Below are 15,293 nucleotides of genomic sequence, written 5' to 3' on the forward strand. Positions count from 1 at the left end.
CACGGTTCAGGTCTCCAGCACCATGGACAGCACGCACACAGCTCAGTTGCTGAACATGATTTATGATTCAAACTGATAAATATTAACCAACCAAAAGCTATAGGCCGACATTACACTGCAGCCTACCACTACTATCATCAACTGTAGCCTACACGCATAATGGGCAAACTAGTAGGACTTGTAATGGCTATATTCTGAAATAGTACAACTAAAAGATGTGGAAATAACATGCCCATTTGAGCTCTGTTGGGTCTTCATTAAAGGTATATTATGTCGAACACGTAATCACACCCCCACCCATTTTGCCGTGGGAACGCATCAGACCACTCCGATGCCCCTTCCCCTCCTCCCCCTCCCAGTTCCCCAACCACACCATCACCATGGATCACACAGACAGACAAGGAGCGAGTAGTCAAGATCCCCCCGTTTGTCGCTTGCAGACAGATAGAGGGGTATAGGCAGCCAGTCTACTTGATATGTTTCTGTGTATTTATTATTATTATTCTGACGACTGAATATTTTTGCCCTCTCTATATGACATAGTAAGGAGAGACAACCAGCATTAGAAAGGTTCTTGTCAAGACGTTCTAAGACTTCGAAGAATTCATTCGTGACGGACCACATTGCTGCATGCCTCCTGCTTAATTAAGATTCTGCAATTGATAAACCGGCGCCTATGCCTACCAGGCAGTACTAGGACACCACGATCGCCGTTTTGACTAATCCACCGGGCGGTGGGATCTGACTGCAGCGCATCTTTAGGATTCTCAGCGAGTTGACTCCAAGTTCTATTACAAGGAGTTTACAATGACAGCCACGAAGGAGCCGCAGCCGAATCAGAGACAGAAGCCACCGCCGAAGGATGACGAGGAGGTTGGCTTGCCAGTCTATCTATTTGAAATGATCTGTGGTTAGGCTATTGAAGAGTTAATGAGCTCATTTCTATTCTTTGATAATACATTCTCCATCTAGTTTGTGTATTCTAGACTACAAGGTCAGTTAGGCTAGAATTCTAAAATTGGATGGCCGCAAATGAATGCCGGTTGTTGTGTGTGGCAGTGTGTGAGAAATAGGGGTCATATAACACCTGAATATCCTTACTTTCTATATTTCTGAAGATTTCATATTCACGAACATATTTCCTAGTCTACTGCAAGGAAGTGCAGTGATGTGTCTTTCACTGGATATGTTGCGTCTTTACTGTCTGCTATTAGAGAGCCTGTGTCTTATTTACCCTATCAGTGATTGCTTTCTGTCCACGCGCTCCCCATTGTGCGTGAATATTGCAAGACGAGACTCAGGACTTATCAATTTAGTGACTCTGTAAGAAGACCTCGTCAGTTGTCAAGCCCGAGAATAATGAGCGCTCTCGTAGGAACCGGGATGAGAGGGGGCAGGGTGACCGCACGGTGTGCGTGCTCCGCGGAGATTGTAATTCAACCTTTGCCTCCTAACAGCTGTCCGCAACACAACACCTTGACAGAGAACAGCCGAGGAGAATCACTCTGAAAAGAGTCTACCGAGCATCTCACTATCAAACACACACACACACACACAAAACACACACACACACACACCGCACAAGACGTGCAGCAGCTCACCTCAGTAACTGTTTTCTGTATTTTGGGCACGTCAACCACAATTATCCGAGAGGCCGGGCTTTTTTGTCGGTGTGTTCATGCAGTACAAATAGCCTTCAGAGATCGTGTACCAGTCCGCATCTGCAATGCTTTTTTTCGGAATTTGCTATGTTTCTAGTTAAGAATTTAAAGGTGTGATATCTCTGAATGGAAGAATTGGTGGAGCATTAACTTGACAACTAGGTCGGTGCCTCTAGTTACGTCAACTCTGGGCGCTAATAATTGATTTTGCCTCCCCAAATGTTTAAATAACCCTCACGTGTTGCACCCGGCAAAGGGAACTTCCAGACCATTGCTATCTATCTGTTTTGACATGAGAGTTATCTTACTGTATATTGTGCCCAACATCTGTGGCCACCACCATGTCCATTTTAAATGCCACATTTCCGGTGTCCCTTGTGTTGGGGTCTTGCGGGGTTCAACACCATGGGGATAGCTCATATATAGTCCTACTACTGGAAATCTAAGACTCTGGCCAAATATTCCTATTGTGCTGATGTATCTTTTATGTTCTTGTAATTACAATAAAATACTGTGAAATACAAACCTCTCCCCTCAATGAATTTCAGTCTGAACGGAAAGTCAACCACACTGTAATAGATACTAACATCCTTTATTGTATCTCTGAAATGCTGTTTTTCCCAAACCCTGAAAACTCCTGCTTTGATTGAATGATGCTGTGTTAGGGGTACCATTGCATTTCCAGACTTGGGTTCAAGTAGTATTTGATATGAGATGGGATTTTGATTGGGCCTGCCTGGAGTGACAGATGGGTAGGGTTTGCACTTTTTTTTTGCACTTTTAATTGGTTCAATTGTACCAGGCATGCAGTACACTGTAAATGGGTTACCATGAATTTGACAGCAATTCACAGGCAGCTCCACAATGCAGCATCATTTACAGTATGCTGCAGTAAAACATTTCAAAGTTTTTTACTGGTGATAATATCTCAAATTACCGTATAATTTACAGTGTAGGCTATACACTGTAAAGGGGTTGCCATGAATTTGACAGTAATTTACAGGCAGCTCGTGGCAAGTAAAATGCAGTATTTCACATTACAGTACACCTACTGTAATATAAATACAGTATCAAAGCAAGTACTGTGTAATGACACACAGTACAATACCGTAAAATGTACTGTATTATACTGTAAAAAAGTATAAATGCTACCATAATCAGAATGAATTAATTAATGGATGAATTAATCAAATTCATTGAGTTGAGGGGTTTGTATTTCACTTGATTTTACGGTAATTACAAGGGATTGGTGCAAGTAGGTTGGCTGCTAGGTAAAGTGTTTACACATTATAGCATATTAATGAATATTTGGTGTTTTATATCACTTGCAACTCTAGAGGCCTTAACAAAAGGTTACAAACTGGCAGCGACTATAGGGCAAAACAGACCAAAAGGACATGGAAAAATACTCAACCGTTTAAGACTTGGGCCACTTCAACGGTTTAAGACTTGCTGCCACTTCAATCTGTCCCTTATATATTTTAAATTAATAACCACGTAGGAATTAAATTGGTACAGCAATGTCACTCACGGGTGCAACAAATACATTTTTTTATCATTTAGCAGATGCTCTTATCCAGAGCGACTTACAGTAGTGAATGCATACATTTCATACTTTTTTTTTCTTCGTACTGGCCCCCCGTGGGAATCGAACCCACGATGCTGGCGTTGAAAACACCATGCTCTACCAACTGAGCCACAGAATAGGTGGCTCAGGCACACCCCAAAATAGGTTAATGAGCCAGAAACAACAATACCATGCATCCACTAGTGGTCAAAAGGTTGTTGGCGCACTAACGATACGGTACGGTACTGTATTCTGTGGGGTGGAATTACAGTACCTTTTCAATTACAGCAATTTTCCCACAATGTGCCATAATTTACAGTATGCTGTAGTAAAACGTTTCAGAGATTTTTATTGTTTGTAATACCTAAAATTACAGTAGAAATGACAGTTTCCGTTACAATGTATGTCACAGAATTGTGGTGATATGCAATGCCACATAGGCCATTTTTTTCAGAGATTTTGTGAGGCAATAACTGCACCTGACTCTGACAGCCCTAGCAGATCAACCATCCACAACATTTATTGAGTGCATTGAAAGATATACAAATAGAGAAGAATAACTTTTGAATATCTCATTATTAGCTAGTTCCACTTCACTGTTAGAGAAGTAGCTTAACTATAACTTAAATGCAATGGTTTTCACAGCTTTGTTTTCATTATCAAGAAAGTACCATTGTTTCCTAATGTTGTTTTCAACTTTCCCTTTTTGTTCTGTATCATATCAGTTGCATGGGGATGGATCGTCTTTTTTTGTACTTTTTTTTTTACATGAAGCCAAGTGAAACATGACTTCTTTATGGGTCTTGACAATCATATACATCTGTGTGTAAACTTTTGCATATTTTATTTGCTCTTTCAGTGACATTCAAGTCATCACGGTTAAGTAAGCATATTATGAAAGAAAATAGTCAAGCAGCCTGTAAAGTTAAAATGAATTCTTAAGTTTACTACAAAATTACTGGAATTGAAATATATGATAGTGAGAGCTGGCTTCGGACAATACGACATGTATTTGCCATGTGGAGAGCCCTTATGAAACAAAGACAGTGAAACTCCACAGCCAAGGAGTCACTAAAAAGATACTGAGATTATTGGCATCTTTATGACTCATAGCTTGTCAATGCAACCATAGACACGCAGGTTAACCTTGAGACTGACTTTGGTGTGAACTCGTCTCAAGGGCCTCTCATTGCAGTCAGTGGGTGTGTTGTGTTACAACCTGCTCACACATCCACTACACTGTGGACAAAGGCACGCGGAGAAATCAATGCCTCACCATTGTGAGTAAGAGAAGGGCTTTCACACGCCACGATCCCCTGTTCTGCCCTTGTACCTCACACTAACGGACAAGGAGTCTGTCATTGTCTGAAGTGGAGAGGAGAAGAGTAGGAGAACGAATAGGATAACCAGAGGAGAGGGGAGCACTAGAAAAAATATTTCGCTAGTTCTGCTTAAGAAAATAAGGCTATTTGCATCAGCTATTTATTTGCATCAGCTATTTGTATCAGCTTTTTTAGTATTTCCAACTTTAGTTATTTTCATGTATAATATACTTCACTTTTAATGTTTCACAAACACAAATACTGTATTATGTCCATAAAAAAATGGCTTAGATTAAACCTAATTTGATCACTTCCAAAACTATTAGTATACATTAGATTTACTTTACATATACTTAAGTTTCAAAAGTAAATGTAATTGCTCAAATATACCTAAGCATCAAAAGTAAAAGTAAAATGCCAAGAGTGTACAAAGCTGTCATCAAGGCAAAGGGTGGCTATTTGATCTGTTTAAACCTCTTACATCTAGACGTTCCGCTAGCGGAACACCTGCTCCAATATCCAATGATGGGCGTGGCGCGAAATACAAACTCCTCTGAAATCCGAAAACTTCCATTTTTCAAACATATGACTATTTTACAGCATTTTAAAGACAAGACTCTCAATCTAACCACACTGTCCGATTTCAAAAAGGCTTTACAATGAAAGCAAAACATTAGATTATGTCAGGAGAGTACCCAGCCAGAAATAATCAGACACCCATTTTTCAAGCTAGCATATAATGTCACAAAAAACAAAACCACAGCTAAATGCAGCACTAACCTTTGATGATCTTCATCAGATGACAACCCTAGGACATTATGTTATACAATGCATGCATGTTTTGTTCAATCAAGTTCATATTTATATAAAAAAAACAGCTTTTTTACATTAGCATGTGACATTCAGAACTAGCATACCCCGCAAACTTCCGGTGAATTTACTAAATTACTCACGATAAACGTTCACAAAAAACATAACAATTATTTTAAGAATTATAGATACAGAACTCCTCTATGCACTCGATATGTCCGATTTTAAAATAGCTTTTCGGTGAAAGCACATTTTGCAATATTCTCAGTAGATAGCCCGGCATAACAGGGCTAGCTATTTAGACACCCAGCAAGTTTAGCCTTCACCAAACTCCGATTTACTATTAGAAAAGTTTGATTACCTTTGGTGTTCTTCATCAGAATGCACTCCCAGGACTTCTACTTCAATAACAAATGTTGGTTTGGTCCAAAATAATCCATAGTTATATCCAAACAGCGGCGTTTTGTTCGTGCGTTCAAGACACTATCCGAAGTGTAAATAAGGGTCACTAGCATGGCGCATTTCGTGACAAAAGATTTCTAAATATTCCATTACCGTACTTCGAAACATGTCAACCGCTGTTTAAAATCAATTTTTATGCAATTTTTCTCTTAAAAAAGCGATAATATTCCGACCGGGAGTGGTGGTTTTCGTTCAATGATAAAACATGGTGTCCACTCGTGCACGAGCCTGAGTCTCACAGTACTGTGACCAGCCACTATCCAAACGCGGTACTTTTTTTCAGCCAGAGCCTGCAAAGCCACAATTCAGTTTTTTGCCGCCTTCTGAGATCCCATGGGAGCCGTAGGAAGTGTCACGTAACAGCAGAGATCCCCTGTAATGGATAGAGATAATCAAGAAGGGCAAGAAATGGTCAGACAGGGTACTTCCTGTACAGAATCTTCTCAGGTTTTGGCCTGCCACATGAGTTCTGTTATACTCACAGACACCATTCAAACAGTTTTAGAAACTTTGCAGTTTGTTTTCTATCCAAAGCTAATAATTATATGCATATTCTAGTTTCTGGGCAGGAGTAATAATCAGATTAAATCGGGTACGTTTTTTATCCGGCCGTGAAAATACTGCCCCTTAGCCATATCAGGTTAACACTTTTTTGGTTACGACATGATTCCATATGTATTATTTCATAGTTTTGATGTCTTCACTATTATTCTACCATGTAGAAAATATAAAAAATGAAGAAAAACACTTGAATGAGTAGGTGTTCTAAAACTTTTGACCGGTAGGGGGACCAGTACAGAAAAAACAATTTTTAATGAAATGTATGCATTCACTACTGTAGGTCGCTCTGGATAAGAGCGTCTGCTAAATTACTAAAATGTAAATGTAAAATGTAGTCTCTATATGTTTTTTTTTACCCCTTTTTCGCCCCAATTTCATGATATCCAATTGGTAGTTAGACTCTTGACCCATCACTGCAACTCCTGTACATCATACAAATAAATCACTTTCCATTGATAAAGGTAAACCAAGCACACACGTAATAGGAGCTTCATGTAAAACACAGGGCCCCTATGGAAAAAAGGGGAATTGCAACATCACTTAGCCTGAATTCAAACCACTCTCCCCCTTCCCTCCCCACCCCATACAATAGATTATAGTACCAGTAATGGTACCGTCAATGGATTACCGGATTACCGGCAGTGGTACCATAAAACAGTTTTGTTTACAGTAACTTAATGTCAGCCAGTTACCTGTAAATTATTGTAAACTATGGTAATCATTATCATATTTCCCAGCATGCTCTGAATACTTTGACCAGGATTTGGGGGTATTTTGTGAAATGTAATGGAATTTTGCATCCCTGCTTGCATGCCTTATGTGGATTGTAACATGCTGACCACACCTCTCGCGTCGTTGCAAAATAAATTTAAACATACGTTATTCAATTATTGCAACCACACTGCTCGCACATGCCAACGAGCATCTGCGTTGGCAAGTGCTAAAATAGAAGTCAGTTCCATTTGTGACGCTGAACGTGGTGCAAGTCCTGCCTCTCCCATCTTCTCATTGGTTTACAGAAGCAGATACACACGTGCTATCTCCTCATTGGATAAACCCACTTGGGTGATTGAAAGATGAACTGAGTTTGGTCGGTCGTCATGGTAACTATGAAAGTTAGATGCCATTCTCCATATAAAGTTCAAAGAAGAAAAAGCCTGGAAGGAGGAAAGATAACTAAAAACGAATCGGTTGACCGTTTTATGGATTAGTTGTCGGAGTAGAGGACCTTGTGCATTTCAGGTAAAATAATAACTCAACGTTTATATCCCAGGACAAATTAGCTAGCAATAGCAAACTAGCTAAATAGGACAACTTAGCTAGCAACTGCAAGCTAGCTAGCTAAATTGACATAAATGTTTAATGCTTTTCGACCTGTCCCCAAATTAATATAATTGATTCAGAGTTAGTTTTAATATTTCAACCTGTGTGTCGTGATCGCGTTTGGTCTGGGGGGACAAAATCTATTTGCTCATGATGGCGCACAGGCGCGGCCGGTTTGGGTACGGTGTAAAACATTCATGAGGTTTTATGTGTTAAATAATGACATTTTAATGAGAACATATTCACTTAGGATCTCACTTGGTGAAGGCCACAAGACTGAACATGGATGAATGCAACACCCATGTCTCTGTTGCTAACAAATACAATAATGAGTGGTAACTCAACAATTCATTCCAAAGGCAAGGCATTTTAGGAAATATGCAAATACGGCTTTGCAGTAAGAGTATGTTACCGTAAAAGGACTACAGTAGCATTATTGGTAGTGTAAATCAATTATAGTAACAGTATTGGATATTGTAAAATACGGTGTGGAAACATACTTTTCCTTTTTTGGGGGGATTGGACCTTTGTTTTTAGGTAGTGTTCAGTGGGTATGAGTTTTTTTTTATGGGTGTTGGCATGGACAGGTTTGACTACCAGGGTTGGGGCCAAATTCATTTAAATTCCAGTCAATTCAGGAACACAGAAATTCTCTTTCATGTTTTTCAACAAGGAACATTTGGAATTAGATTTGGAGTTTGATTTACTTTCTGAATTGACTGGAATTAAAATGGAATTGACCCCAGCCCTGTTGTCTACTTAAGTGATAATGGCTGAGAAGCCGGCGTTTGGAGGATATGTTGGCACGGCTGTTTTTGGCAAACGCGCCAATATATCCTCCAAACACCGGCTTCGAGGGCATTATCACTTTTTTTTACAACGGGTTCCCAACATATTCAAATAATGATTGACATATTTCATTAAAAACTAATTTTTGATAAATGCATTCATATTATTTCATCCTTCCACAAGATATAGTCGAGACATAAATGGTTGCTACCCAAGCCGGCTGGTCCTTCGTTCTATCGGTTCGACGCGACCCAGTCATTCAGTCTTTTTGTTCTGTATTTATGGACGTGACCCAGACATTGGTTCTAAATGTTCTATTGCCATACTGACTGGCAACGTTCTTAACCCTTGCTTGCTAGCTAGCCAACTACGGCTAATTTACAGTCACGTCAAACAGTGCAGCCAAAATAACAACAGTAGCAGCATTTGCATTTGTTTGAGCTGTTTTCTAGTGACATTTAATTGGATACATCCTTAACGATGAGCTAATTAGGCGTGATTTCGCCTGGCATAGAAAATGTGCTCACTCATCAGGACACTGGTTCAGAGTAGGAGCTAGCCAACAACACAGCTAAAACAATCACTTCAAACTGAACCTGAAAAGACTGCAAACGAACTTTTTTTTCAGCTGACATTACTTTGTATATATCTATAAAAATGATGCCAGTTGATTCATGATTTCGACTGGCTTGAGAAACGCTGCCTGTCTGTGTCTCGTCCCGACCCATTCATTACTGGTATGGGACGGCTGGAGATTGAATTTTAATATTGAAACAATGTTGCAAATGTCGGAGGGACAGACAGCAAGGTTTAAACAAATCTCCACTGTTGAAAACTAAATGTTAGTCTAAAAGAAACGTGAGATAAGGTGTAGATGCTTTTTATAGTGGAGATCAAGTTTTTAAATTGCTTAGCTGATGAGACAGTGGATTGCGCAGTCAGATGGAACAGAGTAAACAGGCTTTTTAACTTTATAGATTTAGCCGGTGGTAATTTGTGGAATAGACACTGGTTGGAATGCGGTTTTAACAAATCAGCATTCAGGATTAGACCCACCCATTGTGTAATATTAATTAAAATGCTTTTTGTGTTTAGATGGGTTTCTGTCGTAGTGCCTAGAAGTTCAACCTGTTCTAAATATATGTTGTCGGACTCTGATCTATGTACAGTATATCCTTTTCCTTCATGATTACTATGTGTCCACTCGTGACATGGGTGCAGATGCCTAAAGATGTGCCTAGTATTAGCTTAGTATAGCTGGTACTCAAAATATTCTTAGGACATTCAAATGTATTGTAGAGGTCATCACTATATGAGCCACGTTACAATTCCCACTTTGTGTGATGCCTAGTGTGTTTGCCTTTCACGCCAGTGTGCCAGGTTAGCTTCCTTGCCCTGCTGTTCACTACAGTATGTACTTAGATAATGAACTATCTTAGAGTCCTGGGAAAACATGTTTTCTGAGTGTTTAGGGGAGTATGGGATTGATCTGTGGCCCAGCAGTATATCATCAAAGGGCAAATGTATTGACATGACTCTACTGTCATGAGAAAGGCTAGGAGTGTGTGTGTGTGTGTGTGTGTGCGCAGTTTTGTGTGTGTGTGTGTCAGAAAGAAAGATGTGGCCTTCCACTTGTGCAGCGACATACATAAGATGGGAAAATGAAAAAGATGTACCTGAACTGTCTTTTTCCCCCAACTATCAACATAAATCTCAATGACAAAGTGTAACTTTTAGATATGTACTCCTCTAACTTATAAGGTTATACTTTACATCCTTAAAGTTATTCATAGACACAATACATATTTAGTGAATAGTTGCCATGTTACCAAGCTACAGTTCATTTTAAATAATTGCTTAGAGAGAGATGGAAATGTGAGCCAAACTCCTGGAGCAGCAGACAGGGCTGAGGAACCGAAAGAGGAGATCAGTTGCATGAGCAGCCCTATAAATCCAACTCAAACTCCCACTGGCATTGTCCTTCGTCCTCACCTTTCCATTCTTAATTCGCCCCTCGCCGGTAATTTTATAGCTCAGTGGCTGCTGGATGCCCCAATGTCACCTATGTCTCCAAAACATTTAGAGAGTGAAAGACTCTTTTGGCACACAGAGAAAGGCTATCTCCAAAAGTGCAGAGCCTGTGTGTGACTGTGAGTGTGACTACAATCTTCACTCAGACACATTCAGCTGTGTGTCAATGAGCTTATCTTGTGGATGGCTTCCCATTACAATTTTTGGTTACATTTGATTTCTCTAGAATAGATAAAAGACAGGTTCTTTATTCAGAGGGAAATGGCTGAATTCCTATTCACACCCTTGTGCATAATTTCACTAGTTCTACCCTAACCTTAACCCCCATACCCTTAACCTATCCCTAACCCTTACCTGACTCTAACCTTAACCCTTAACTTAACCATTTTACATTTCAACTTCAATGGGGTAGGGATGTCCCAAGGATCCCTGATAGCATGGACTAATTTGACTAGTAATGTAGTCAGCTGTGTTTAATTGGGTTCAGTTCCATTTCACTGCAGGAGAGAAAAAAGCTTTATCACCTACCGTGTAATTTAAACCAAATCACAATTTAATGTGCGGTAGAGTAAAATTGATTCAGATATTAAAACCTGATTAATAGAATCACTGTATTGTCCTGCATATGCTTCTGCGGAGGTGGTCTGGACATTATTCATACATTATATGGTCTTATACCGATGAATGCATCCTTTGAATGGCTATGTCCTTATTTGACTTAATGCTGCTAGAAAACATTTTCTGTTCTGTGTACGTCATTGACTCTATTTGTATTTTTTAACAACAGCATAGCGATTTCAAAATACTCAAAAATGAAACAAGAAGGTATTGTTTTAGAATAGAATTAATGGAGCTCCAATCTGACGTCTGGTTTTATATGTTATTTTCCTTTGAAAACAATTAACATCACTTGGCATAGGAGATAAGATTGTGAAGGAGTAGACATTCATAGCAGATCATGTCAGCTCCATTGAGCGCAAATGTCTCATAGATTTTCATCCGGACTAGACTCTTGACTTCAGTGCTAGACAATGATTATCACATGAAGCATCAAATATCTGTCATTAGAGCTCCGATAAGCAAACAAGGAACCAAATGGGACACATATTAATTTGTGAATAGCACAGCTGCAACACTCCACGTCTTCTCCACGTTAAAGAAAAAACTGACTCCTAGATTGAGCTGGCTCACAGTCAATGTTGAGAATTGAGTTTCATCACCGAGGGCCCGAGTCATGTTTCCCTTTGTGTGTCATGGGCATACTGGGCAAGAGTAGTTTATACAGTAGAGCCCCACTGTGGCATATGGACAAGAACCGCCTGTGGAGGTGATCAATGTCATTTTTTAGCTTCAACTTCATCCTCCTTCAGAAACGCACGGTGCCCAACTTGCACTTTGTACAAGGCTGCTGTGGTTTGAATGTTTTGGTTTCTTATTGGAACGTTTTGTCTGTCTTCTTTGGTCCAAAATAATGTTCTGTTTATTTACTTCTCTCTGCAGCTTTAACTGTTGACGGCATTTGTAAGGCATACACAGTACTTTGCAATCAGTAAGGTTCTGTGCTCTTGAGGCCATCCATGGATGGACACCCAAGGTGTATATTAAATATGTGATTGGGTAGTGTTGTGGTGTATGTTGTGGTGTGGGTAGCATTGTGATCATTGGCAAATGTTCAGTTCTCAGAGTACTGGTGGATCTTGACTACAGTAGAATTGCATGCATGTCATTATAGAAATACTGTATCTGTAACACCTACACCTCTCTTGACTTGAGGCTTTTCACAGCTTGTCGAACTGTCATTCAATCTATTTTGAAGCAAAACACTCTACTAAGAATAACATACTACAGGCGGATATATTGAAAAATAATGAGTCATACTTTTCCAACAGTCATACAGTAGTTAGGATTAAAAAGCTACTGGTAATTTACCAAAGGTACCAGAATCTTCAGTAAGTTTGTTAAAGCATTCTATCGTAACTTTGGTCATTTATATTGTGCCTTCAGAAAGTATTCACAACCCCTGATTTTCTACATTTTGTTGTGTTACAGCCTGAATTTAAAATGGATTAAAATTAAGAATTGTTGTCACTGGCCTACATACAACACCCCATAATGTCAAAGTGGAATGATGTTTTTAAAAAAAAATTACAAATTCATTCAAATGTAAAGTTGAAATGTCTTGAGTCAATAAGTATTCAACCCCTTTTGCTATGGAAAGCCTAAATAAGTTCAGGAGTAAAAATTATCTTAAGCCCCTAGAGTCTATTGACCCACCGTTGCATCAATCTAAGAAACGTAATAAAAGAAATCCTCATCAAAATCTGTCAGTTTAAGCTAGAGATATCAGTTTTTTTGCATGGGCTCAATCAACCATCTACCACCGCATCCGCCTATGGCGGCCTTCCGCATTTGCGGTGGAAGGTGGCCGAGCTACGGCGTTGTCTGTCATACCACAAGTGTCCCAGAACTCTGATGGTAACCGGTATTGGTTTAAAAACTGAATGGAAGTATGGAGGTAGTTTTGTGCCTACCCAAAAAAAGGAATTAAATATGTGTAAAAAAAATATATATACACTACCGTTCAAAAGTTTGGTGTCACTTAGAAATGTCCTTCTTTTTGTAAGAAAAGCAAAAAATGTTGTCTATTAAAATAACATCAAATTGATCAGAAATACAATGTAGACATTGTTAATGTTGTAAATGACTATTGTAGCGGGAAAGGGATGATGTTTAAAGGAATATCTACATAGGCGTACAGAGGCCCATTATCAGCAACCATCACTCCTGTGTTCCAATGGCACATTGTGTTAGCTAATCCAAGTGTATCATTTTAAAAAGCTAATTGATCATTAGAAAACCCTTTTGCAATTATGTTAGTACAGCTGAAAACTGTTGTTCTGATTAAAAAAACAATAAAACTGGCCTTCTTTAGACTAGTTGAGTATCAGAAGCATCCGCATTTGTGGGTTCGATTACAGGCTCAAAATGGCCAGAAACAAAGAACTTTCTTCTGAAACTCGTCAGTCTATTCTTGTTCTGAGAAATGAAGGGTATTTCATGCGAGAAATTGCCAAGAAACTGAAGATCTCGTACAATGCTGTGTACTACTCCCTTCACAGAACAGCGCAAACTGGCTCTAACCAGAATAGAAAGAGGAGTGGGAGACCCCGGTGCACAACTGAGCAAGAGAACAAGTGCATTAGAGTGTCATGGATACCTAGGGGTCCTGAAATTCAAAATCAATTGGCTAAATGATCCATGGTATGACCATCTTAAAACAATTCTATATGTCATGTTATAACATTGCAGTTAGTCCACAATATTATATGTGAAAATAACGAAGCCTGTACAGAATGCAAATATTCCAAAACATGCATCCTGTTTGCAACATGGCACTAAAGTAATACAGCAAAACAATGTGGCAAAGCAATTTACTTTTTTTCCTGAATACCAAGTGTTCTGTTTGGGGCAAATCCAACACTTTACTGAGTACCACTTTCCATATTTTCAAGCATAGTGGCGGTGTTATGCGTATGCTTGTAATCGTTAATGACTGGGGAGTTTTTCACGATAAAAAAATAAAAAGAATTGAGCTAAGCACAGGCAAAATCCTTTCTGAAGGCACTGTATGCTACATTTGATAAAGCCGCGCGGTGGGCAAGAGATAATTACAGACACCTGTGATAATCTGAAGAACCCAAAAGGGCCCCTAGATGTCTTGTGATAGATTACATAAAATCCTTCAAAGATACCAAAATTCTGGTATTATACTGGTAAACTTCTAAAGTTTCTAGTAATATACCCTCCCTTTGCAGCCCTAGTCAAATCATTTACCAAACAAATGTTGATATTTCATTGGTGTGATTGAAGAGCATGTTGTCTACAAAGCAAAAAAACCTTCAACGATAAAGGGTATATCATATGTCACTTGATTTCTTCAGATATGCTAATCTTGCTCGAGGGTAGATCCTTAATTGGATACAGCAAGCCCCAACAGACCAGCACAGATACACACAACGCAGTACAACTCAACATTGACAAGAATATGAACGTAAGCTAATGCGACAGACTGAGTACCAATGCGACTGTGAGGATCGACGCTGGAGACAGGAAGCAGGTACAGGGAGAACATTTAATAAATAACGGACATGAAACAGGACAGGAACAGCGTCTGGACAGGGGACCAAATAACAACATCAATGCTGACAAAGGATGGAACAGAAGAAACAGATAAAGGGGAGGCAATCAAATAATGATGGAGTTCAGGTGGGTCCAATGAGGTGCTTAACAAATGGGACAGGTGTGCATAGTGATAAGCAGTCTGGCACCCTCGAGCGCAGGAGAGGGAGAGCGGGAGCAGGCGTGACAGTACCACCCCCCTCTAGGGGCGCCACCCGGTGTACCACCTGGGCTAGCCTGACAGGGGGCGTAGAAGCCATATGAACCAGCAGAGGCGTGGGAGCCTGGCAAACCTGCTGAGGCTTGGGAGCCTGACAATCCAGTTGAGGCGTGAAAGCCTGATGATCCCGCTGAGACGTGGGAGCCTGATGAACCAGCTGAGGCGTGGGAGCCTGACGAACCAGCTGAGGCGTGGGAGCCTGACAAACCAGCTGAAGCATGACGTGGGATGGGCGCCTGCCGAGCCCACCGGGGCAAGAAAAACCTCTCGAGCCAGCTAGGGCCTGGAAGACCTATGAGCTAGCTGAGGCACCCCCGGTAGCATCGGCAACGGCACCCGGACCCGACGTCACCAACAAAAAACAAGGC

At 40.1% G+C, this 15,293-nt stretch overlaps 1 protein-coding gene across 1 annotated transcript in view; it reads left to right on the forward strand.

Annotated features, from left to right (window-relative positions):
• Positions 1–404: 404 nt before the first annotated feature.
• Positions 405–15,293, forward strand: part of LOC115160638 (inactive dipeptidyl peptidase 10) — a 218,378-nt gene continuing 203,489 nt past the window's right edge. The window contains exon 1 of the mRNA XM_029710857.1: positions 405–873. Coding sequence (XP_029566717.1) covers positions 808–873 — 66 coding nt within the window. The 5' untranslated portion in view covers positions 405–807. The remainder of the gene's footprint in view (positions 874–15,293) is intronic.

The sequence above is a fragment of the Salmo trutta genome, chromosome 24 (assembly GCF_901001165.1).
Source record: "Salmo trutta chromosome 24, fSalTru1.1, whole genome shotgun sequence".
Classification (NCBI taxonomy): Eukaryota; Metazoa; Chordata; class Actinopteri; order Salmoniformes; family Salmonidae; genus Salmo; species Salmo trutta.